This window comes from Rana temporaria, chromosome 13, assembly GCF_905171775.1.
Source record: "Rana temporaria chromosome 13, aRanTem1.1, whole genome shotgun sequence".
Classification (NCBI taxonomy): Eukaryota; Metazoa; Chordata; class Amphibia; order Anura; family Ranidae; genus Rana; species Rana temporaria.
Window position 1 is genome coordinate 52,075,188 of NC_053501.1, and position 20,466 is coordinate 52,095,653.

The 20,466-nt window shown below is 43.7% G+C and overlaps 1 protein-coding gene across 2 annotated transcripts in view; it reads left to right on the forward strand.

Annotated features, from left to right (window-relative positions):
- The window catches only part of SPTBN5 (spectrin beta, non-erythrocytic 5), a 347,370-nt gene that overhangs the window by 141,327 nt on the left and 185,577 nt on the right, over nt 1-20,466 (forward strand). For both annotated transcript variants that reach the window (XM_040332524.1, XM_040332525.1), the window contains exons 29-31: nt 3,413-3,558; nt 10,683-10,797; nt 17,573-17,683. In XM_040332524.1, the coding sequence (XP_040188458.1) occupies nt 3,413-3,558; nt 10,683-10,797; nt 17,573-17,683 (372 nt within the window). The remainder of the gene's footprint in view (nt 1-3,412; nt 3,559-10,682; nt 10,798-17,572; nt 17,684-20,466) is intronic.

Below are 20,466 nucleotides of genomic sequence, written 5' to 3' on the forward strand. Positions count from 1 at the left end.
TGACAATTGATGGCACAGTGGCTGTGTTTGATGGCATGGCACAGTGGTGACAATTGATGGCACAGTTGCTGTTTGATGGCATGGCACAGTGGTGACAATTGATGGCACAGTTGCTGTGTTTGATGGCATGGCACAGTGGTGACAATTGATGGCACAGTGGCTGCGTTTGATGGCATGGCACAGTGGTGACAATTGATGGCACAGTGGCTGCGTTTGATGGCATGGCACAGTGGTGACAATTGATGGCACAGTTGCTGTTTGATGGCATGGCACAGTGGTGACAATTGATGGCACAGTTGCTGTGTTTGATGGCATGGCACAGTGGTGACAATTGATGGCACAGTGGCTGCATTTGGTGGCATGGCACAGTGGCTGCGTTTGATGGCACAGTGGCTGCATGTGATGGGCACAGTGAGGCTGCAATTTTTTTTTTTCCGTTTGCGCCCCCCCAAAAATTTTGAGCACCAGCCGCCACTGATATTCATGTGGAATGGAGTTCTGAAGTCCAATAGGCAGGGCTAACAACACTGGTTGGGATTTTAGTGAAGTAGAGGAAATCTGTTGTCAGCTCAGAAAAAATTACTATACATGCACAATTTTTCGTTTAATAAACTTTTTATTGTAACAATTTTAGGAGATAGATTACAGATGCACAGATCTTATTGTCGAAAAAGTGAAATTGCAGAAATAAGCAATATATTCAATATTCCAAAATAGTGTCCATCCAGAGTAATTGAGGATCCTATACCAGTACAAACTGTTTGAGCACTCAGTCAAAAAACCAGGGGGAACGAAGGAGAGCGCAGTTCCGGCATCTCCAGCACCTCCAGCAATTAATGTATGTAATAGCAAGGAGTGCTGGGGTGTGCTGGAGGGTATATTGATTCTGGCTGCTGGGGAATCTATTTTTGTATGGAGGTCTATTGTTGCTGGGTAGGTTCATCGTTGCTGATTGGGGTGTTATTTTGCTGTGGGGGTCAACTGTTGCTGGGAGGGATCCACTGTTGAGGGAGAGGTCAATTGTAGCTGTCTCCTGGCTGCTGGGGGTCTATTGTTGCTGGGGTGGTATTTTGTTGCGGGGGCCCATTGTTGCTGGAGGGGTCTGTTGTTGTGTGGGGTGAAGTCTATTGTTGCTGGGGATCTACTGTTGCTGGAGTGGGGACTATTGTTGCTTACTGCAGGGGATCTAATTTACTGTCTTCCTTGTTATCATTAACAAATTCAGTGCAAATCACTTAGTAGCACAATATGATACTTGGTTCTGTATTCTCTAAAAGGTTTGGTACTGGGAGGTGGGACCAAGGGACAATACTCGGAGGTGGGTAGAGAGCAGAAACGAAGGCTGACTCAGAAGGGGGGAGTTCCTGCACCTATTTTTTGAGAAAATAAAAACACTGATAAGAACATACAGTATATAGTCAGTACAGAGCATCAGGAAACAATGCAGCGAAGGACAGTGTTTATGCAAAGGTGAGCGTGCACAAGGTAGTACCCCCATGTCAAAAACTTGGATGAAGTGTCCAGAAATCTGTATATACACACACTTTAAATGTGAAGACCAACAAAGAATATCTCCTGCACTCAATTACCCCTACAGGTCTCTTGCTAAATTTAGGTAGAAATGTCCAGAGATGACCAGAGAAGGGAAACGCAATCATGAAAATAAATATATATATATATATATATACACACGCTGCTCAAAAAAATTAAAGGAACACTTTTAAATCAGAACTCCTGGGATATTGATCTGGTCAGTTAAGTAGCAGAGGGGGAGGGGTGTATACAGAGGGGGATGTTAATCAATTTCAGATGCTTTGCTGTTAATTGAAATTAACAACAGGTACTAGATGGGCAACAATGAGACAACCTCCAAAACAGGAATGTTTTTTCAGGTGGAGGTGTCTGACATTTTTTTTCCCTACTCATCTTTTCTGACTGTTTTTCACTAGTTTTGCATTTGGCTAGGGTCAGTGTCACTACTGGTAGCACGAGGCGATACTTGTACCCTATAACGTTTGCACAGGCAGTCCAACTCCTCCAGGATGGCACATCAATACGTGTCATTGCCAGTCTCATAAGCATGAAAGAGGTTCAGGCAGTTACTCTAGGGGAGCTGGACAGAGCCGTAGAAGGTCCTTAACCCATCAGCAGGACCGGTATCTGCTCCTTTGTGCAGAGGAACAGAATGAGCACTGCTAGAGCCCTACAATATGACCTCCAGCAGGCCATCGGTGTGAATGTCTCTGACCAAATAATCATCTAGTCTTGCTCTGTGCTCACTGCCGGACACTGTGGAGCTGGATTGGCATTTTCCATTGCACTGGTGCCCCATGCTTTTCGCAGATGAGAGCAGGTTCACCCTGAGCATATGTGACAGACGTGAAAGGGTCTGGAGAAGCTGCGGAGAACTTTGTGCTGCCTGTAACATCGTTCAGCATGACCGGTTTGGTGGTGGGTCAGTGATGGTCTGGGGAGGCATATCCATGGGGGGATGCACAGACCTCTACAGGCTACACAATGGCACCCTGACTGCCATTAGGTATCGGGATGGACCTATTGTCAGACCCTACGCTGGTGCATTGGGTCCTGGGTTCCTCCTGGTGCACGACAATGCCCGGCGAGAGCATGCAGCCAGTTCCTGGAGGATGAAGAAATTGATACCATTGATTGGCCCCCACACTCACCTGATCTAAATCCAAAAGAACACCTCTGGGACATTATGTTTCGGTCCATCTGGTGCCGACAGGTTGCACCTCAGTCTGTTCAGGAGCTCAGTGATGCTCTGGTCCAGATCAGGGAGGAAATACCCCAGGACACCATCCGTCGTCTCATTAGGAGCATGCCCTGATGTTGTCAGGCATGCATACAAGCACTTGGGGGCCATACAAACTACTGAGGACCATTTTGAGTTGTTGCAATGAAATTTCAGCAAAATGGACTAGCTTGCTGCATAATTTTTTCACTTTGATTTTGGGGTGTCTTTGAATTCAGCCCTCTGTAGGTGGATCATTTTCATTTCCATCAAATTATGTGCCATCCCTTCATTCCTAACACATTACCCAGTCCATGTCAGTGTAGATATCCAGTATGAGATTTTTGCCCGTTGAGCTCTGATATGTTTTCTAAGTGTTCCTTTAATTTATTTGAGCAGTGTGTATGTATACATATATATATATATATATATATATATATATATATATATATATATATATATAATTATATTATGAGGCTCTGTGCTCCCCTCTAACCAGAGCAGTGGCCCACAAGTGCCATTATGTCAAATACAGCTCTGCCTATTCATGTACTATGATTTAAATACATCTACTCTGTGAATGTCCACTTTAAGCCAACTGTTTTGGTCTTAAATCAATCAGAAAGTAAAGTCTCTAATATCAAGATTTTCTTTTCACAGCATCTTCTGGCCAAGTTTGACACCTTCCAGCACCAGATGGAATCAGCTGGTAAGAGGGTGTCTGGGTGCCAGCAACTTGCCAACCGTCTGCTTGACCAAGGACATTCAGAATCAATGCAAATTGTGCAAAAGCAGAAAGAGCTAAGGTACGTCCTAATCCTATTTCTTATATAGTACTGGTCTCTGTTTCAGTATGCTGATGACAGTTATTTATAGCTGTGTTAAAGCTGTGGTATTTGGTTTGTGTTGTGCTGCAATATGCATGGGGTTGAATGGTATGGTGCCAATTTTACTTGGATTTTGTAACTTTTTTTTTTGTATTTTTTTCCCCCGTTTTTTTAACAATATAATAACCATGCCTGTATCAACCCAGGGATAAAAATGGCATTTGCCATGGGTTAACCAAGGTGTTTATATTGTTTATTATCATCTTTGTGTTCTAGGATGATATGAGACAATAGGAAAACCTTTCTGATTTCTGGGTATTAATGTTTATGTTGTATAAAACATTTTTACAAGTCTCACAGCTAAACTCTCCTATACTGTACAACAGGCCCGGACTGGCCATAGGACATACCGGGCATATTGTAGAGGGGGTTTGTAATGTAGGGGGGTCTGTATTGTAGAGGGGGTCTGTACTGTAGGGGGGGTCTGTACTGTAGGGGGGTCTGTACTTTAGGGAGGGGGTCTGTACTGTAGGTAGGGGGTCTGTACTGTAGGTAGGGGGTCTGTACTGTAGGGAGGTCTGTGTAACATGCAGGGGGTCCAGAACTGTTGGGGGGGGTGTCTGTGTAACAAAATGTGGGGGGCTGTGTACTGTAAAGAGGCCCAGAGGTGTGGTGCTATGTAATGTAAAGGGGTCCAGAGGGGCAAGGTGCTGTGTAATGTAAAGGGGTCCAGAGGTACAGGGTGCTCTGTAATGTAAAGGGGTCCAGAGGTGCAGGGTGCTGTGTAATGTAAAGGGGCCCAGAGGTGCGGTGCTATGTAATATAAAGGGGTCCAGGTTGCTGTGTAATGTAAAGGGGTCCAGAGGTGCAAGGTGCTGTGTAATGTAAAGGGGTCCAGAGGTACAAGGTGCTGGAACCCCTACATCCCATCACCGGGCCTGCTGTATAAGATAAATTTTACTTCAGGAAAGCAGCACATACAATTATATATAATTTATAATTTTGTGCAGCCAGGTTTTTAATCCATCCACCCCTGCCAGATGCTTAAAGTGCATCTTAAGCCAACATTTTTTTTTCTCTATCCATTTGTCCTGATGACCCCCCAAAAAAGTAAGGGAAACCCAAAATTTAAGGTGTCACTTGAACAGTAAAGGCTTGTTTACATTTGCATTGTCTGTGACATGGAGGTAACTGACAGGCATTCAGGAGGCAATACTGCTGTCTCTTTTTTTTTTTTTTTGACAGATGAATGGGTTTTTTAATTGTAATGTGTGATTGCATAATTTTTTGCCCTCTGCGTGGCTGCTGCATGTATTTACCTCTGTACGGCTGCCTTTCTAGCTTAGGCTGAATTGACACCTGAGCGTAGCACTTTGCAGCGTTTTTTAACGCGATTTGCCGCGCCAAAACGCGGCGTTTTTTACCGCGATTTTGTACAGGTCTAGGGTCACCAATGTAAAACACCCAAATACGCTCAATTCGAGCGACAAAACTTGTTTGGGCTTCAGGCGTTCGGCGTCAGGCGTTCTGTAGTGAAGATGTGAACCATCTCCATAGACAGTAATGTATTTTTTCCCCTCTAGCGTTTTTGAGCGTCGCGCTTCAGGCGACAAAACGCTCAGGTGTGAATGCAGCCTTAGCAACAAGGCAGGATGGGATGGTGTGGTTTCTGGGAGTATTTCAGTCAGGCTTCATGAGGTACATAAATGGCCTACATCTTTATCAAGGGAATTATTCAACTTTGGTCAAAGCTGTACAGTTTGTTTTTATCTACAGGCGCCCCTTATCTGCATAAGCAGTTTTTTTTTTTTGTAAAGGTGAACTGAGCTTTTCAACAACAGCTCTTGACCCTTGCACTTACTTAACCTAATCCTCAACATTGTGTTACCTCCTTCTGCAGTATACATGTCTTTTCCTGTGCCTAAACCATAGGCATTGAATTCTTACAACTCTGCATTGAAAACCATCAGTGCCAAGATATCTGTTGCTGAAAGCAACTGTTTCTATTGGCATGAAATGAACAATCGAATCGTTAATTGCCATTTTGAGGCACAGTTTTACCACTTGTTCCATCTGTGACTAGTTATATTCAGAACCGTCTTTTATGGGTGTACAATGATGTGTGGATTTTATATAAGACTCCGCGGTGGGTTCTGTACATCTGTCTTCATCTGGAATTGATATGACTTTATTTTAATCCTGTGGGACAGTCAGGTTTCTGTTTATAAAGAATCAGGAGATAAATTTGCCCTTGTTCCATATTCAGTGGTCACAGGACAGCTGCTCTTGGTTTAGCATGTCACACAGTAGGTGAGTCCAGATCTGCAGTTAATCTCCACGGCTCCTGTATTTTTTCAGGCACCTTTGAAATCTCAGGTGAAGATTTAGGGAATGTTGGCCAAGGAGAAGCAGGGATTAACTGTGTATCCCTTGGTGCGCTGTCTTTCCAAGATTAAATTATGGTGGCAATTGTAGCGTCTTCCGCCTTCCGTCTTTAATTAGACAAGTTATTCCAAGCATGCAGATAGACCGGATAAAATTCTGCAGCTGCAAAGTATGAAATGGACAAGTCTGGTCAGAACTCTATAACTGCCTTTGATTTATTTATTTTTCACAATGCTGATGGATTGTTTTGACATTAAAAATCCTGTGGATAATCACAAAATATGAAAACATTTTTACTGTATAAAATTCTTAACATTTTTACACGCTTTGATACTCTGTTACAAAATATTCACTTCAGCTCCAGAAGATTTACCCACCTTCCTGTCCAGGCCACCATATTTTGCGATACGGCACTGCATTACTTTAACCACTTGAGCCCCTGAAGAATTATCCCCCTTCCTGACCAGGGTACTTTTTGCGATACGGCACTGCGTCGCTTTAACTGGCAATTACGACATTGCACCCAATAGTAATGGCGTGATCTGCGATTTTTAGCGTGACATTATAGCGGACACTTTTAACATTATTTTGGGAGCATTGTAATCTATACAGCGATCAGTGCTATAAAAATGCACTGATTACTGTGTAAATTACACTAGCAGGGAAATGGTTAAACACTAGGGGGGCGATCAAGGGCTTACGTGTGTCCTAGGGAGTGATTCTAACTGTAGAGGGATTGTCTCACTAGAACATGACAGAGATCACTGCTTCAGATGACAGGGAGCAGCAGATCCCTGTCATGTTGCTAGGCAGAACAGGGAAATGCCTTGTTTACATACTGCATTACCACTGCATGTTTGTGTTTTTTTCCGCTATAAACAAAAAAAATGACAATTTTGAAAAACAACACTATTTTTAATTTCTGCAAAAAATAAATAAAAAATTCAATGAAAAAATGTGAAATCAAGTTTCTTCATAGATTTAGGCCGATATTTATTTTTCTACTAGTAATGGCAGCGATCAGTGAATGGAATATTGTGGTGGACAAACTGGACACTAAGGCCTCTTTCACACTACCACTGCTTCAAAGTCACGCGATTTTAATGCGATTTTGCCACAATTTCAGGAAGACTTGCGGTCTATGAACCTGAACTTGCATCAAAGTCTGACCAAAGTAATGTAGGGACTACTTTGAAGTCGGCACGACTTGAAGTCGTACTAATATGAATGGTTGTCATTGGAAACCATGGAAAACGACATGTCATGCTACTTTGCAGTCCCAAATCGTGGGAAAAGTCTTACAAGTGTGAAAGAGGCCGGTACTTTTGACACTTTTTTGGGGACCAGTGACATTATTACAGTGATCAGTACTAAAAATATGCACTTACATTGTACTAATGACACTGGCTGGGAAGGGGTTAACATCAGGGGTGATCAAAGGGTTATCTGTGTGCCTAGCTGGTGTTTTAGTGTAGTGTGGGAGGTGTTACTAGAGAAAGGCATAGATCCTTGTCCCTGCTTTGCAGGAACACAGGATCAATGCCTTCCCTACTGACAGAACGGCAATCTGCCTTTTTTACATAGGCAGATTGCCGTTCTGCCTGTGTACTGAACGATCAGCAGGTGCCAACGGACATTGGGGACCTGCTGATCAGCTCCCGCTGTGTAGAATCACAGCGGGAGCAAACCATTGATGGCGCGGACTCACAGCCAATATCCGGAAGTGCAGTATCACGTGTATGTACAAGATTCTGAGCAGTGCAGAATCGGCCGGATTTTCCGAGAAAAATAGTCAGACAGGCTTTTTTTCTAGGAAAGTCTGGCCGTGTGTAGCCTCCATCTGACTTTTTTTCCCGGAAGTCCCACAAACCTGTTCTCTTTCTTTCCGACGGACTCACTGCAGACTTTTGCACGGTCAAAAGTCAGACCGTGTGTACGAGGCATTAGTAATACACCATTTTAATATTACAAATCTAAAATTTTATTCTGCTGCATGCTAAGCTCAGTGATAACCTGTAGATGTCACTGTTGCTACCCACTGAGAATAGCAATGCATGAGAAAGACTAATGCCCGTACACATGATCGGAATTTCCGATGGCCTAAAATCCGATGCAATTTTTCGTCGGAATTCCGTTTAAGCTGTCTTGCATACACACTGTCAGACCAAATTCCGACCATCCAAAACGCGGTGACGTAAAACACTACGACGAGCCAGGAAAAATTAAGTTCAATGCTTCCAAGCATGCGTCGACTTGATTCTGAGCATGCGTGGGTTTTTTCTCCGTTGGAGTTGCACACAGACGATAGGAATTTCCTATAGTTTTTTTTCCCATCAGATAAAAAATAAAACATGTTCTATTTCTAAACACCGATGGAAAAAAGTCTGATGGGGCCCACACACGATCATAATTTACGATGAAAAAAGTCCATCTGACATTTTTCATCGGAAATTCCAATCGTGTGTACGCGGCATAAGGAGTTTATATATAGTAAACTTTATTGTTGCTGATAGCAACCAATCAGCTTACAGCTGTCGCCTCTGTAGTGGAGAAATGAAAATGGAATAAAGTTTCTGACTGGTTGTTATGGGTAACATACAATGTCATCTTCAACACACTTTCCATGATGACCCCCTTCTGCTGCATATGCTTTACAGTATAACCAAGAGCAGCGTCCACTGCACTTTGCACATGGTAATTTCCTGTCACCCTGATTCATTGTAAAGGCCTGAATATATTTCAGATCATTTCTTCCCATTCTGCTAATATGTTGGTTTTTGCTTGAGGCACCTAAGGTCAAAAGGAGCGGTTAGGTAATTTTACACTTTTTTTATCAACATGGCCAATCCTTTTAAAAATGACAATCAGTTTAATATACAGTTAAAATATACATAAAGGAGCTGTTTTGTCTACCAAAGGATTTTCATGTCTGTCCATGCTGTCCTGAGATTTACACAGCTCAATCTAAGGTTGCCACCTGATAACCAGGCACTGTTTTACCAAGCTCATTATGCTTAAATCACATTGGTTTAACTACACATTTTGAGCCATTTCCAGTGTTCACAATAAACTGTGCCAACTTGTTGCAACTTCACATGCTGTTACTTGTTCCTACACATCCCCTGTTCTGTTTAACCAAAAGATGGCAACCCTAGCCCCACCACACAGCACAACCCTGTCTGCCAGGGCAGTAGGCCTAAACTTTTTCTTTACTGTAGTTAAAGTTATTCTGTAATGCGGAAAGTTTGCTAGAAAACAAAACAAAAGCAGAGCACATCTATGGCTCTATTCACACTGTGATTTGTCATTCGACGCATTGCGAGGGATGGCGGCCGCTCGGACATGTACGGTAGGTCTGTACAGACGACCGAACGTGTCCGACGGGCAGGATTCCAGCGGGCATGTTTTAAAACATGTTCAGAAATATTTGCCCGCTGGAAAAAGGCCCGGCGGGCAAATGTACGCTAGAATCCTGTCCGCTCGGGCCTACACACGACCGAACATGTCTGCTGAAACTGGTCCGCGGACCAGTTTCAGCAGACATGTTCGGTCGTGTGTACGGGGCCTAAGTTGCATGACAAGTCACAGCCCATTCTTTTCAAAGGCACCCATTCAAATCGGTGTCCATGGCCGATCCTAGGGTCACAGGCACCTGGGTGCAGAAATATTTCTGTCGCCTGCACATGGGCGTTGTCATTTTACTAACTCCTCCCCTTTACAAATGTTTCTATGGCAATGACTCAACCACAGAGATGCTCCCCCACAAAGTCTTCATTAACCTGGGATCCTTACATGATCTTTTGACAATAGAGAGTCTGTTAGATGTTCGGTGCCCCCACCTCTGCAGCCGCCTGGGTGCAATGCACCCTGTGCACCCTGCCTAGGATCTGCCCTGTCGGTGCCACTTACAGTCACGGAAACTTTGAAAAGGTGCCTGCACGACTTTGGTGTGACTTGATGCAACTTAAATCCATTGAGTGTAAAGTCGGATCAAAGTTGCACTCAAAGTCGCATCAAAGTCGTGCTGGAAATTGTGTGACTTTGGCAATGCACTAATATGAATGAAGCCTAATGCCGCGTACACACGATCGGAAATTCCGACAAGAAAACCATGGATTTTTTTCAGACTAAATTTTGGCTCAAACTTGAGTTGCATACACACGGTCACACAAAATTCCGACCGTCAAGAACGCGGTGACGTACAACACTAGAGCCGAGAAAAATTAAGTTGAATGATTCCGAGCATGCATGGTTTTCTGTGCGTCGGAATTGGCTACAGACAATCGGAATTTCCGACAAGAATTTTTCTTGTCGGAAAAATTGAGAACCAGCTTTCAAATTTTTGCTGTCGGAAATTTCTGACCAAAAGCTCACATCAAACTTTTCTTGTCGGAATTTCCGATCACGTGTACGCGGCATAAGAGTATTAGCAGATAAACAGATACATTGGAATCAATGCATGCAGCTTACCTTGGCGAGTGGCCAGGAAAATTGTGTCTCAATACGCTGTCGTTAAAGTTTAAAATCCATGTGTCATTATGAATTCTTAGTAGATTTTGCTAAAATATTAAAAGAAAATGTAAGATTAGAGTCTGTTTATAATAAGTTCATCTATTTTCAGAAGAAAAGTGCAAATTGTGTTTGCAGGTTTTCTAGGCAGGAAATATTGCAATTTTTAAACCTGTGTGATTTTTTTTATTAATTTCCTCCATTTCTAGAGCCTCATGGGAAGATCTTCAGCAGCTCACCAAAGAAAGAGGAAGACGTCTTAGGGATGCTGAAGCTATTCATAAATGTTTTTGGGATCTAAAAGAAGCCCTCACTCAAGCTGAGGTAAATTATTTCACTGTAGTCCACCGAAAAATGATATTCATGTTTTAGGTAGATAATGCACAGATAAACCACCTGACAATTTCCTTTATTTTTCTGGGACTTTAGGGCCTGCACACTTGTTGTGGTCATAGCTGAAGAGTAGGGATGGGCCTCGAGTTCGAGTCGAAGTCATGTTGCCCATTTGCCCGAACAGCGAACAATTTGGGGTGTTCGCGGCAAATTCGAAAAGCCGTGGAACACCCTGTAAAAGTCTGTGGGAGAAATCTAAAGTGCTAATTTTAAAGGCTTATATGCAAGTTATTGTCATAAAAAGTGTTTGGGGACCTGAGTCCTGCCCCAGGGGACATGTATCAATGAAAAAAAAAGTTTTAAAACCGGCAATCTTTTCGGGAGCAGTGATTTTAATAATGCTTAAAGTGAAACAATAAAAGTGAAATATTCCTTTAAATTTCATACATGGGGGGTGTGTATAGTATGCCTGTAAAGTAGCGATTGTTTCCCGTGCTTAGAACTGTCCCTGCACAAAGTGTAATTTCTGAAGAAAAAAAAGTCATTTAAAAGTACTCGCGGCTATAATGAATTGTCGGCTCCCGGCAATACAGAGAAATGACATTGAAAGTCATTGACGCAAGGGGAAACCCAGGCTTACCCAGTGACATGACGGGTGACCCCGCCCCCTCTGATGCAACGGGAAACCTGCGTTACATCAGAGGGGGCGGGGTCATCTGTCACGTCACTGGGAAAGCCCAGGTTTCCCCTTGTGTCAGAGGGGGACGGGGTCACGTGATGGGTGACCCGGTCCTCAGCTACATAAGAGACCTGTCAGGCTGCCGCAACATTATTCCCGGGGTGTCTCCGGTGGAGACAGGATGCTGTTCCTCGCTGCACTGGACATCAACGCTGGAGCCTGGAGAGGAGATCATCTATCGCAGGATACCGACAGCGCTAGAGTGGAGACCGAGAGTGGATTACCACCGCTGGAATCTTTTTTTAATTTTTTTAAAGGACTTATCCCAACTGTGTCTGTGTGTTTTTTTACAATTTTTTTACACTTTCTTTGTGAAATAGTAGGGGTACAATGTACCCCTTACCAATTCACATAGGGGGGGTCCGGGATCTGGGGGTCCCCTTTGTTAAGGTGGTCTTCCAGATGCCGATAAGCACCCCGCCCGCAGAACCCCACAACCACACAACCGCCGGGCAAGGGTTGTGGAAATTAGGCCCTTGTCCCCATCAACATGGGGACATGGTGCTTTGAAGGGTCACAGACCCCCAAAGCATCCTCCCCATGTTGAGGGCATGTGGCCTGATACGGTTCAGGAGGGGGGCACTCTCTCGCCCCCCCTCTTTTGCGGCCTGCCAGGTTGCATGCTCGAAATAAAGGGTCTGGTATGGATTTTTGGGGGGAACTCCACACCATTTTTTTTTATTTGATGTGGGGTTCCCCTTAATATCCATACCAGACCTGAAGGGCCTGGTAATTGAATTTGGGGGGACCCCCACGCATTTTTTTATCAATGATTTTCAATGACTTATCTCTGTATTGCTGGGAGCCGACAATTCATTATAGCCGTGAGCACTTTTAAAGCGGTTCTCCACCCTAAAGTGGAGTCCCGCTGATCGGAACCCTCCCCCCCTCCGGTGTCACATTTGACACCTTTCAGGGGGGAGGGGGGTGCAGATACCTGTCTAAAGACAGGTATTTGCACCCACTTCCGGCCCGGCATTCACGGGCAAAAGACAGGCATTCCGTCACATCCCGTCACCCCCCCCCCCCCGTTGTGTGCTGGGAACACTCGGCTCCCAGCACACAGCGGGAGCCAATCGGTGGGCGCGGCACGACTCGCGCATGCGCCGTAGGGAACCGGGCAGTGAAGCCGCAGCGCTGGATGGCGGAGGGAGCAGCAGAGAGACGAGCGATCGCTCGTCCTCTGCCGCGATCGACGCTGGACTCCAGGACAGGTAAGTGTCCTAATATTAAAAGTCAGCAGCTGCAGTATTTGTAGCTGCTGGCTTTTAATATTTTTTTCCCATGGCACATCCGCTTTAAATGACTTTTTTTCCTTCAGAAATTACATTTTGTGCAGGGACAGTTCTAAGCACGGGAAACAAGCTCTACTTTACAGGCATACTATACACACCCCCCAGGTACGAAATTTAAAGGAATATTTCACTTTTATTGTTTCACTTTAAGCATTATTAAAATCACTGCTCCCGACAAAACTGCCATTTTTAAAACTTTTTTTGCATTGATACATGTCCCCTGGACAGTGTATTTTCAGCGGAAATATCATTCGAAATTTTCTGGGAGGTGGGAGGGAGCGGGGCCCTTTCAGGTAGGCAGTATGGGGCCCCGTGATTTCTAACAGCAGCCCTGATGACATGGCTCCCCAAATCATCACTGACTGTGGAAACTTCACACTGGACCTCATGCAACTTAGATTCTGTGCCTCACCACTCTTCCTCCAGACTCCGGGATCTTAGTTTCCAAATTAAAAAATGCAAAATGTACTTTCTTCCAAAAAGAGGACTTTGGACCACTGAGCAACAGTATGGTCTTTTTTTTCCTTTGCCCAGGTAAGACACTTCTGACGATGTTTCTGGTTCAGGAGTGGCTTAACACAAGGAATGCAACAGTTGTAGCCCATGTCCCAGAAACATCTGTGTGTGTGGTGGCTTTTGAAGCCCTGACACTAGCTGCAGTACACTCCTTATGAGTCTCCCCTAAATTCTTGAATGGCCTTTGCTTCATAGTCCTCTCAAGGCTGTGATTATCCCTGTTGCTTGTGCACGTTTTTCTACCACACTTTTTCCTTCCAGTCAACTTTCCATTAATATGCTTGAATACAGCACTCTGTGAACAGCCAGCTTCTTTAGCAATGACCTTTTGTGACTTACTCTCCTTGTCAAGGGTGTCAGTGACTGTCTTCTGGACAAATGTCAAGACAGCAGTCTTCCCCACGATTGTGTAACCAATGAACCAGACCATTTAAAGGCTCAGGAAACCTTTACAGTTGTTTTGAGTTATTTAGCTGATTAGAGTGTGGCACCATGAGTCTACAATATTGAACTTTTTCACAATTTTTAATTTTTTTAAAATACTGAATTCAGGGTTTTCACTAGCTGTAAGCCATAAGCATAACATTTAAAAGAAAGAATTGCTTGAAATATATAATTCGGTATGTAACGAATATATATATATATATATATATATATATATATATATATATATATATATATATATATATATATATATATATATATATATATATATATATATATATATATATATATTATGGGTTTCACTTTTTTAATTGAATGACTGAGATATATTGACTTTGTGATGATATTCAAAAAAAATTTTAGATGCACCTGTACTATATGTAGGGTTGCCATCTGTCCGGGATTTGCCCAGACAGTTCAGGTTTTTAATCGTGTGTCCAGGTTTCAGACCATCTGAAACCCGGACACAATATTCAGAATAGACAGTGGCTCCCCAAGTAATCAAGTTTCACAAATGCAAAGTTCATAGGGGTGCACATGGGCCCCATCCCCCATACACGGACAGGAGAGAGGGCTTGATCTGATTCTCCCCTTCCCACCCCTACCCTTCTCTCTGCCCACCCACACTCCAATCCCTGGTGTTCTGTGCCTCAGGAAAGGGATGTGTGGGCTGGAAGTTTAAAGGTCAGCAACTGAGCTCAGATGGTAGATAGAAGGTGTCGATGCATAAGCCTCCATCCTTGGGTGATTGCACTCACCATCCAATGTCTGTAACTGAAGTCTCCCACCCCCCTCCCTTTTCTTTCCTGCCTCCAAGCAAGTGAGAGTATACTAAGGTAAGGGGGGCACAGTTGTAAGGGGTCCCCTGTGAACTCTGATGTAAAGGGGGCTTTAAAGGGCCCTAATTTGAAGGGGGAATGCTGGGAAATCTGGTGTATGTGGGAGGGTTGGTGAGCAGTCACTCCTTCACATCAGAGTTTCCTTTTACATCAGAGTTCACAGTGTTTCCCCTTAAAAATAAAATTGCTGTGTGCCGCAAAAGGGTTACGGGTTTGGCTTAAAGAAAAGGTGGCAACCCTGACTATATGGCCAAAAGTATGTAGGCACCTCTCCAAATTATTGAGTTCAGGTATTTTCAGTGAAGGGTACTGTTAATGCTACAGCATATAAATACATTATTGACACCTGTGTTTTGCCAATCTTGTGGAAGCAGTTTTGGGAAGGCCCTTTTCTGTGCTTCAGTGAACAAAGCCAAGTCCATAAAGATGTGGTCTGATGAGTATATCCTGAGCAGAGCCCTGACCTTAATCCTATGTTACACTTTTAGGATGAATTGGAATGACGATAGTGATCAGGTCTTCTCTCTCTCCAGCATCAGTACCTGATTCTTCTGGACACATTTCAAAATGTGAAAAGCCTCCCTAGAAGAGTGAAAGCTCTTATAACCACAAAGGGGGTGGGGGTAATCTATATTTATGCCCATGACTTTGGAATAGGAAGGCCAACAAACTCATATAGATGTGATAGTCGGGTGTCCACAACCCTTTGACTATGTCATTTTAGACCTATTGTTTAAAGGAGACGTATAGCTAAAGCTTTTTTGGCTATACTTCTCCTATGGATTACAGGAGTACACTTAGTTGGTGCATGGGAGTGACGTCATGTGACTCCAGCCAGTCACAGAGTCGTGGACACGTCAGGAAGACGAGTGAAGATGGATGTGGCCTGCAGCGGGGACGACGAGGGGTTAATTTGCAGGTGTGTGTCACATAATATGCTAGTATGCAATGCATACTAGCACATTATGTCTTTACTTTGCAGGTAAACAAAAAACAGCACAGTTTACTTCCTCTTTAAGCCAAGAACACACCACTGGTTGGAATGGAAAAAAAAAACTGACAGCTTCAGATGGAGCCGATGTTAGTAAAGCAATCTCCCCTATTGAGCTATTGTGTTCTGACAGGGGGATGGTCTCCTCGCCTGAACACTCCAGTCAGTGCTCTCAGCCATTGAGTCGGTTTGCAGGTGGTTTTTCAGCATGCTGGTCCGACAGAAGCTGGGCCAACGTGTGGCTTCTGTCAGACCAGCTGCCATACACACGGGGAGAATATCGACCAATTTTTATTGAACCTGCGGATGTTGCCCGACATTCAGCCCATGTGTACTAGGCTTACGTTTCCCAGCAATCCGCCGAGAACCATAGCCTGCCCCTCCCACCCCCTGCACAGGCCAGTGCTCCAGTGAGTGCTGGGGGGAGCAGAGCAGAGAGTCTGAGACTGACGGTCCTGTCTCTCTACTCAGAACAGAGGGGAAATTGAGCTATCAGCAGTGTTTGATCTCTCAGTTCTCACTGCAGAGCTGGCAGGGGGACAGAAGCAGCATCAGATCGAAGCGGCATCCACCCAAGTGAGTATAATTTTTTTTTTGAAAGCCATACTTCACTTTTAAAATCAAGAGCAAAGAAAAAAAAATGGAAAGTCTAACTACAGTAACTGATCAGATTAATGATTACATTTTTCCTAAGTCTGTCAGAGGAAGTCTGACTGCTTTTCAATAGCTATCATCTCTTATTTTCTTCACCTTTTAATAAACTCAGGCATTGAGGTCCCTTCATTCAAACATAGTAGTGAATGGCGATGTATGAACATATGGGGGCAGATCCACGTACTTCCGCGCATCTTTCCGCCGGGCGCAGCGTATCTAAGATACACTACGCCGCCGTAACTTTTTTTTTCTTCAAAGAATCCTCAAAGAATTTGCACCGTAAGTTACGGCGGCGTAGTGTATCTTTGGCGGCGTAAGGGCGCGGGATTCAAATGGATGTAATGGGGGCGTGTTTTATGTAAATACGTCGTGACGTTTTTTTTGAACGGCGCATGCGCTGTCCGTGGGGGTATCCCAGTGCGCATGCTCGAAATGAAACCGGAAAAAGCCAATGTTTAAGACGGTGATGTCATTCTACGCAAATCCCTATTCGCGAACGACTTACGCAAACAACGTAAAAAATTCAAAATGCGAGGTGGGAACGACGGCCATACTTAACATTGAGTACGCCTCATAATAGCAGGGGTAACTATACGCCGGAAAAAGCCAAACGCAAACGACGTAAAAAAATGTGCCAGTCGGACGTACGTTCGTGGATCGCCGTAACAAGCTAATTTGCATACTCGATGTGGAATTCGACGGAAACGCCACCTAGCGGCCGCCGAAAAATTGCACCTAAGATCCGACAGCGTACTAAGACGTACGCCTGTCGGATCGATCCGAGATGCCGTCGTATCTTGTTTTGTAGATACAAAACAAAGATACGACGCGCAAAATTTGAAATTACGCGGCGTATCAAGAGATACTCCAGCGTAATTCTTTCGTGGATCTGGCCCATGGCATCTAATGAAAATATACTTTAGTCTGCTTGGTGAGTAAAAACTGTAACAGACAGGTTCTCGCTGTTGCTTTTGAGAAGAGCTTGGTAAAATAGGTAAATCTCCATATTATAGTACATTTCTGTAGTTATCACAAAGTGGGCAACTGGGCATGCAGATAGGCACAGACAGGCAGAAAAATAGCTTGTATTGCTCATAGCAACTATCCAGGCCAGCTTTTGCTTTGTTTCCTTCAGTGTACAAATGCAAGCTGAAAACCTTTTGGTTGTTCTGAGCAGCGCCATATCATTTCTTTCCTTTTAGTATTTGTAAATTGTCTCAAATATATACCGTGTGCTCGTGGGATAAGTAGTTATATGTGCATTTCTTTTTCCCCAATTGCACGGCAGGAAAAATCCAAAAGCATTCCGGATGACATTGCCAAAGACCTTAGCGGAGTGCAGTCCCAGCTGCGTAAACAGAAGGCCCTGGAACATGAGTTGTCTGGGAATGAGCAGCAGGTAAGAAATTCATTACTGTGCATGTCTAGGGAACATACATGGTTATCATACCAGTCCTGGCCCCTCTACACACAGCTCTGCCTACTCTTGTATGCCTGATGTGCTACAGCTGTCTCTGATGGTCAGGCCAGTCTGCTGACATTTCAACAGGGAGCATAGATCATGTGATAATTGTGCTTAACATGCAGAATAATGGAGAAGGGTTGGCTGCCTGGAGGTTAAATGTGCTGACTGATTAAGCATAAAACCATGAAACTTGCTGGAGACGCCTGGCTTGAATTTCTCTGTCAGCTCCTTGTGTCATTGAACAGTTTCGGATTGTCACCTCTTGTTCTGGGCACCAGAATGTAAGTTCAGAGGAAAAGTGTGCCTTAGAAAATTCCATTTATTACGTCAATGAAAATTGTTTGTATTATATGTACGGTTTAAATGGAGTGTGTGATCCCTAAACAGTGGAAAGATCCCGAGAGCCCAACAATGAAGAATTGTCTTGATAAAATAAATGATATTTATTACATTGAACAGCTTAAGTTTATGGGGGAGGAAGGTGAAGGGGGATTCAAACTTAAATGGCAAGACTGGGTCGACTATAAGTCATCACAGAGTTATCTAGTCCGGATGGTATAGGGCAGGAAGTGTAGTGTAGTAAAAGTTGACAAATTAGGAGACTGAGGTTTGGAGAGAAAGGGGAGGGTCTGGGTACGGGGGGGGGGGGATGGGCTAGTCGACTTGGGTAGGGGCACTTCGGTTTTATGATGTAATTTTTTGTACTTTGTCATACTGTGGCCACGCTGGCTTAATATAAATACATAATGACATAGCAAACAAAGCAAAAAAAGCAAAAAATAAATAAATAAATAAATAAAAAAAGAAATTTCCCACCATGATGCGAACCAGGATGGAGACAGCGTATGAACGCAAAATTGATTAGGTCTCCGGTAAGTGTTATCTGAGTCGGAGAAAAAAAAATGGAGTGTGTATTCAGATGAGTCATATAGCCAGTAAACCGAAGATAGCATACAGATTTTATCAAGCTTTATTGATTGAAGAATTCTGTTATTGGTTTAGTTTTTCAGGTGAACAATATAGGAAAATTAACATCCATATACAGTTCAGTTTTTAAACCAGTTTTGAAATAATCATTGATAAGCGGAACTTACATGGGCTTGGTTCGAGGCAGGTTTGGCAAACTACTAAAGTTTGGGTTTAAAGTGGATGTAAACCCACTCTCATCCTTTCTAAACTACTGCCATGGTGCTGATCTATAAGGATATAGATGCCTCCTGCATGTATCCTTACCTGTCAAATGTCTCCCCTCTGTCTGTTATGGGACCTGAAATACTGCAGATTCTGTGAGTGGGTCTGTTGTCTGGAGCTTGTGGGTGGAGTTGTGATGTCATTAGACTGCCCCGCCCTCCTCTACACTCCCCTTGTCAACATGCATTTTGTCCTGTGTAAATCTTACACTGTATTCTGCTATGATCAGTAACATCCAGTCAAAATCCAGAAAAGTAACCACATGACTTCAGAAAAGGAGTGGGGGGGGGGGGGGGATTAAAAAATAATGCCTGTCTCCAAGCTAGTGTATGAGATATGTAAATAACCTGTCACTCACAGCATGGGGGCGGAACGGACCAAGGTTTTTCTCTGTTAGTCTGTTTTATCTCACTGAACAATAAAAGAGGATTGCTCAGAGCTGTGTGGCAAGACTGGGCACAGATGATAGGAAATCTTTAACTCTACATTGTGACAGCAAAAACACACAAAAAAACAAATCGGGTTTACATCCACTTTAAGTCAATGGTAACTGATTGTTTCAAACAATAATGGCTATTTGCTAAGCAAGGAATTACCAAATAAACAGAGTGGGGGCTGGGCACTGCCCAAAGGAACATTTACCAAAAACAAAATTTTTTTTTTGAATTCTGTTTGGTGGGGAGCAGTGATTTTAGTAATGCTTGAGGTGAAAATTAAAAAAGCAAAATGCCATTAAATAACGTGCCTAGGAGATGCTCTGACCCTGCCTGTGAAGTTGCATATCTGTGCAATATATACAATACAACCTACTACAGCAAAACTGACATTTAAAAATAAGGTGTGTTTCAATTGCAGACCAAATGACAGTTCTCAGCCGCTTCATTCTGTCTGTAAACACAGCGGCTGGGGATTCTGTTCATTTATCCTAGATCCTTATCATCGAGGAGGGTCTCATATAGATGTTAATAGGGGACCCCAATGCAAGCAAAAAAGATGCACGCACCCCCTCCCCTCCAGTTCACACCATGCCCTTCTGGTCTGGTATGAATTTTATAGTGGACCCCACACACACACACACAAAAAGAAGGCATGAGGTCCACACTAATTCTATAGATATTGCTTCAGATCTGGTATGGATTTTAAAGGGGAACCCTTTGCAAAAGAGAAAAATTTCCCTACAAAAAATGCAGCCACCAAAGTGGGGGATAAGCTTGCACCCCCTCTACCTCCTGAAGCATACCAGGCCACATACCTTCACATGAGGTGAGTACCTTGCAAGGGGAATCCCCCTGCATAGCCAGTTGTCCTTATCCTCAAGTTGATGATAACAAGTACCTCTTCCCCACAGCTGTGGTTCAGTGTTTGTGACAATCTTTGGGCGCTATTTTTTTATTTTATTGTTTTGCGTGGGGACCTCCCATTTACACCTGAAGGGCTTGGTATGAGTTATGGGGGAAGCCCCACACTTTTTTTTTCTTTAACTGTACCTGGCTCCTTTGCATACATGGCAAGTGATTCCCACCCAT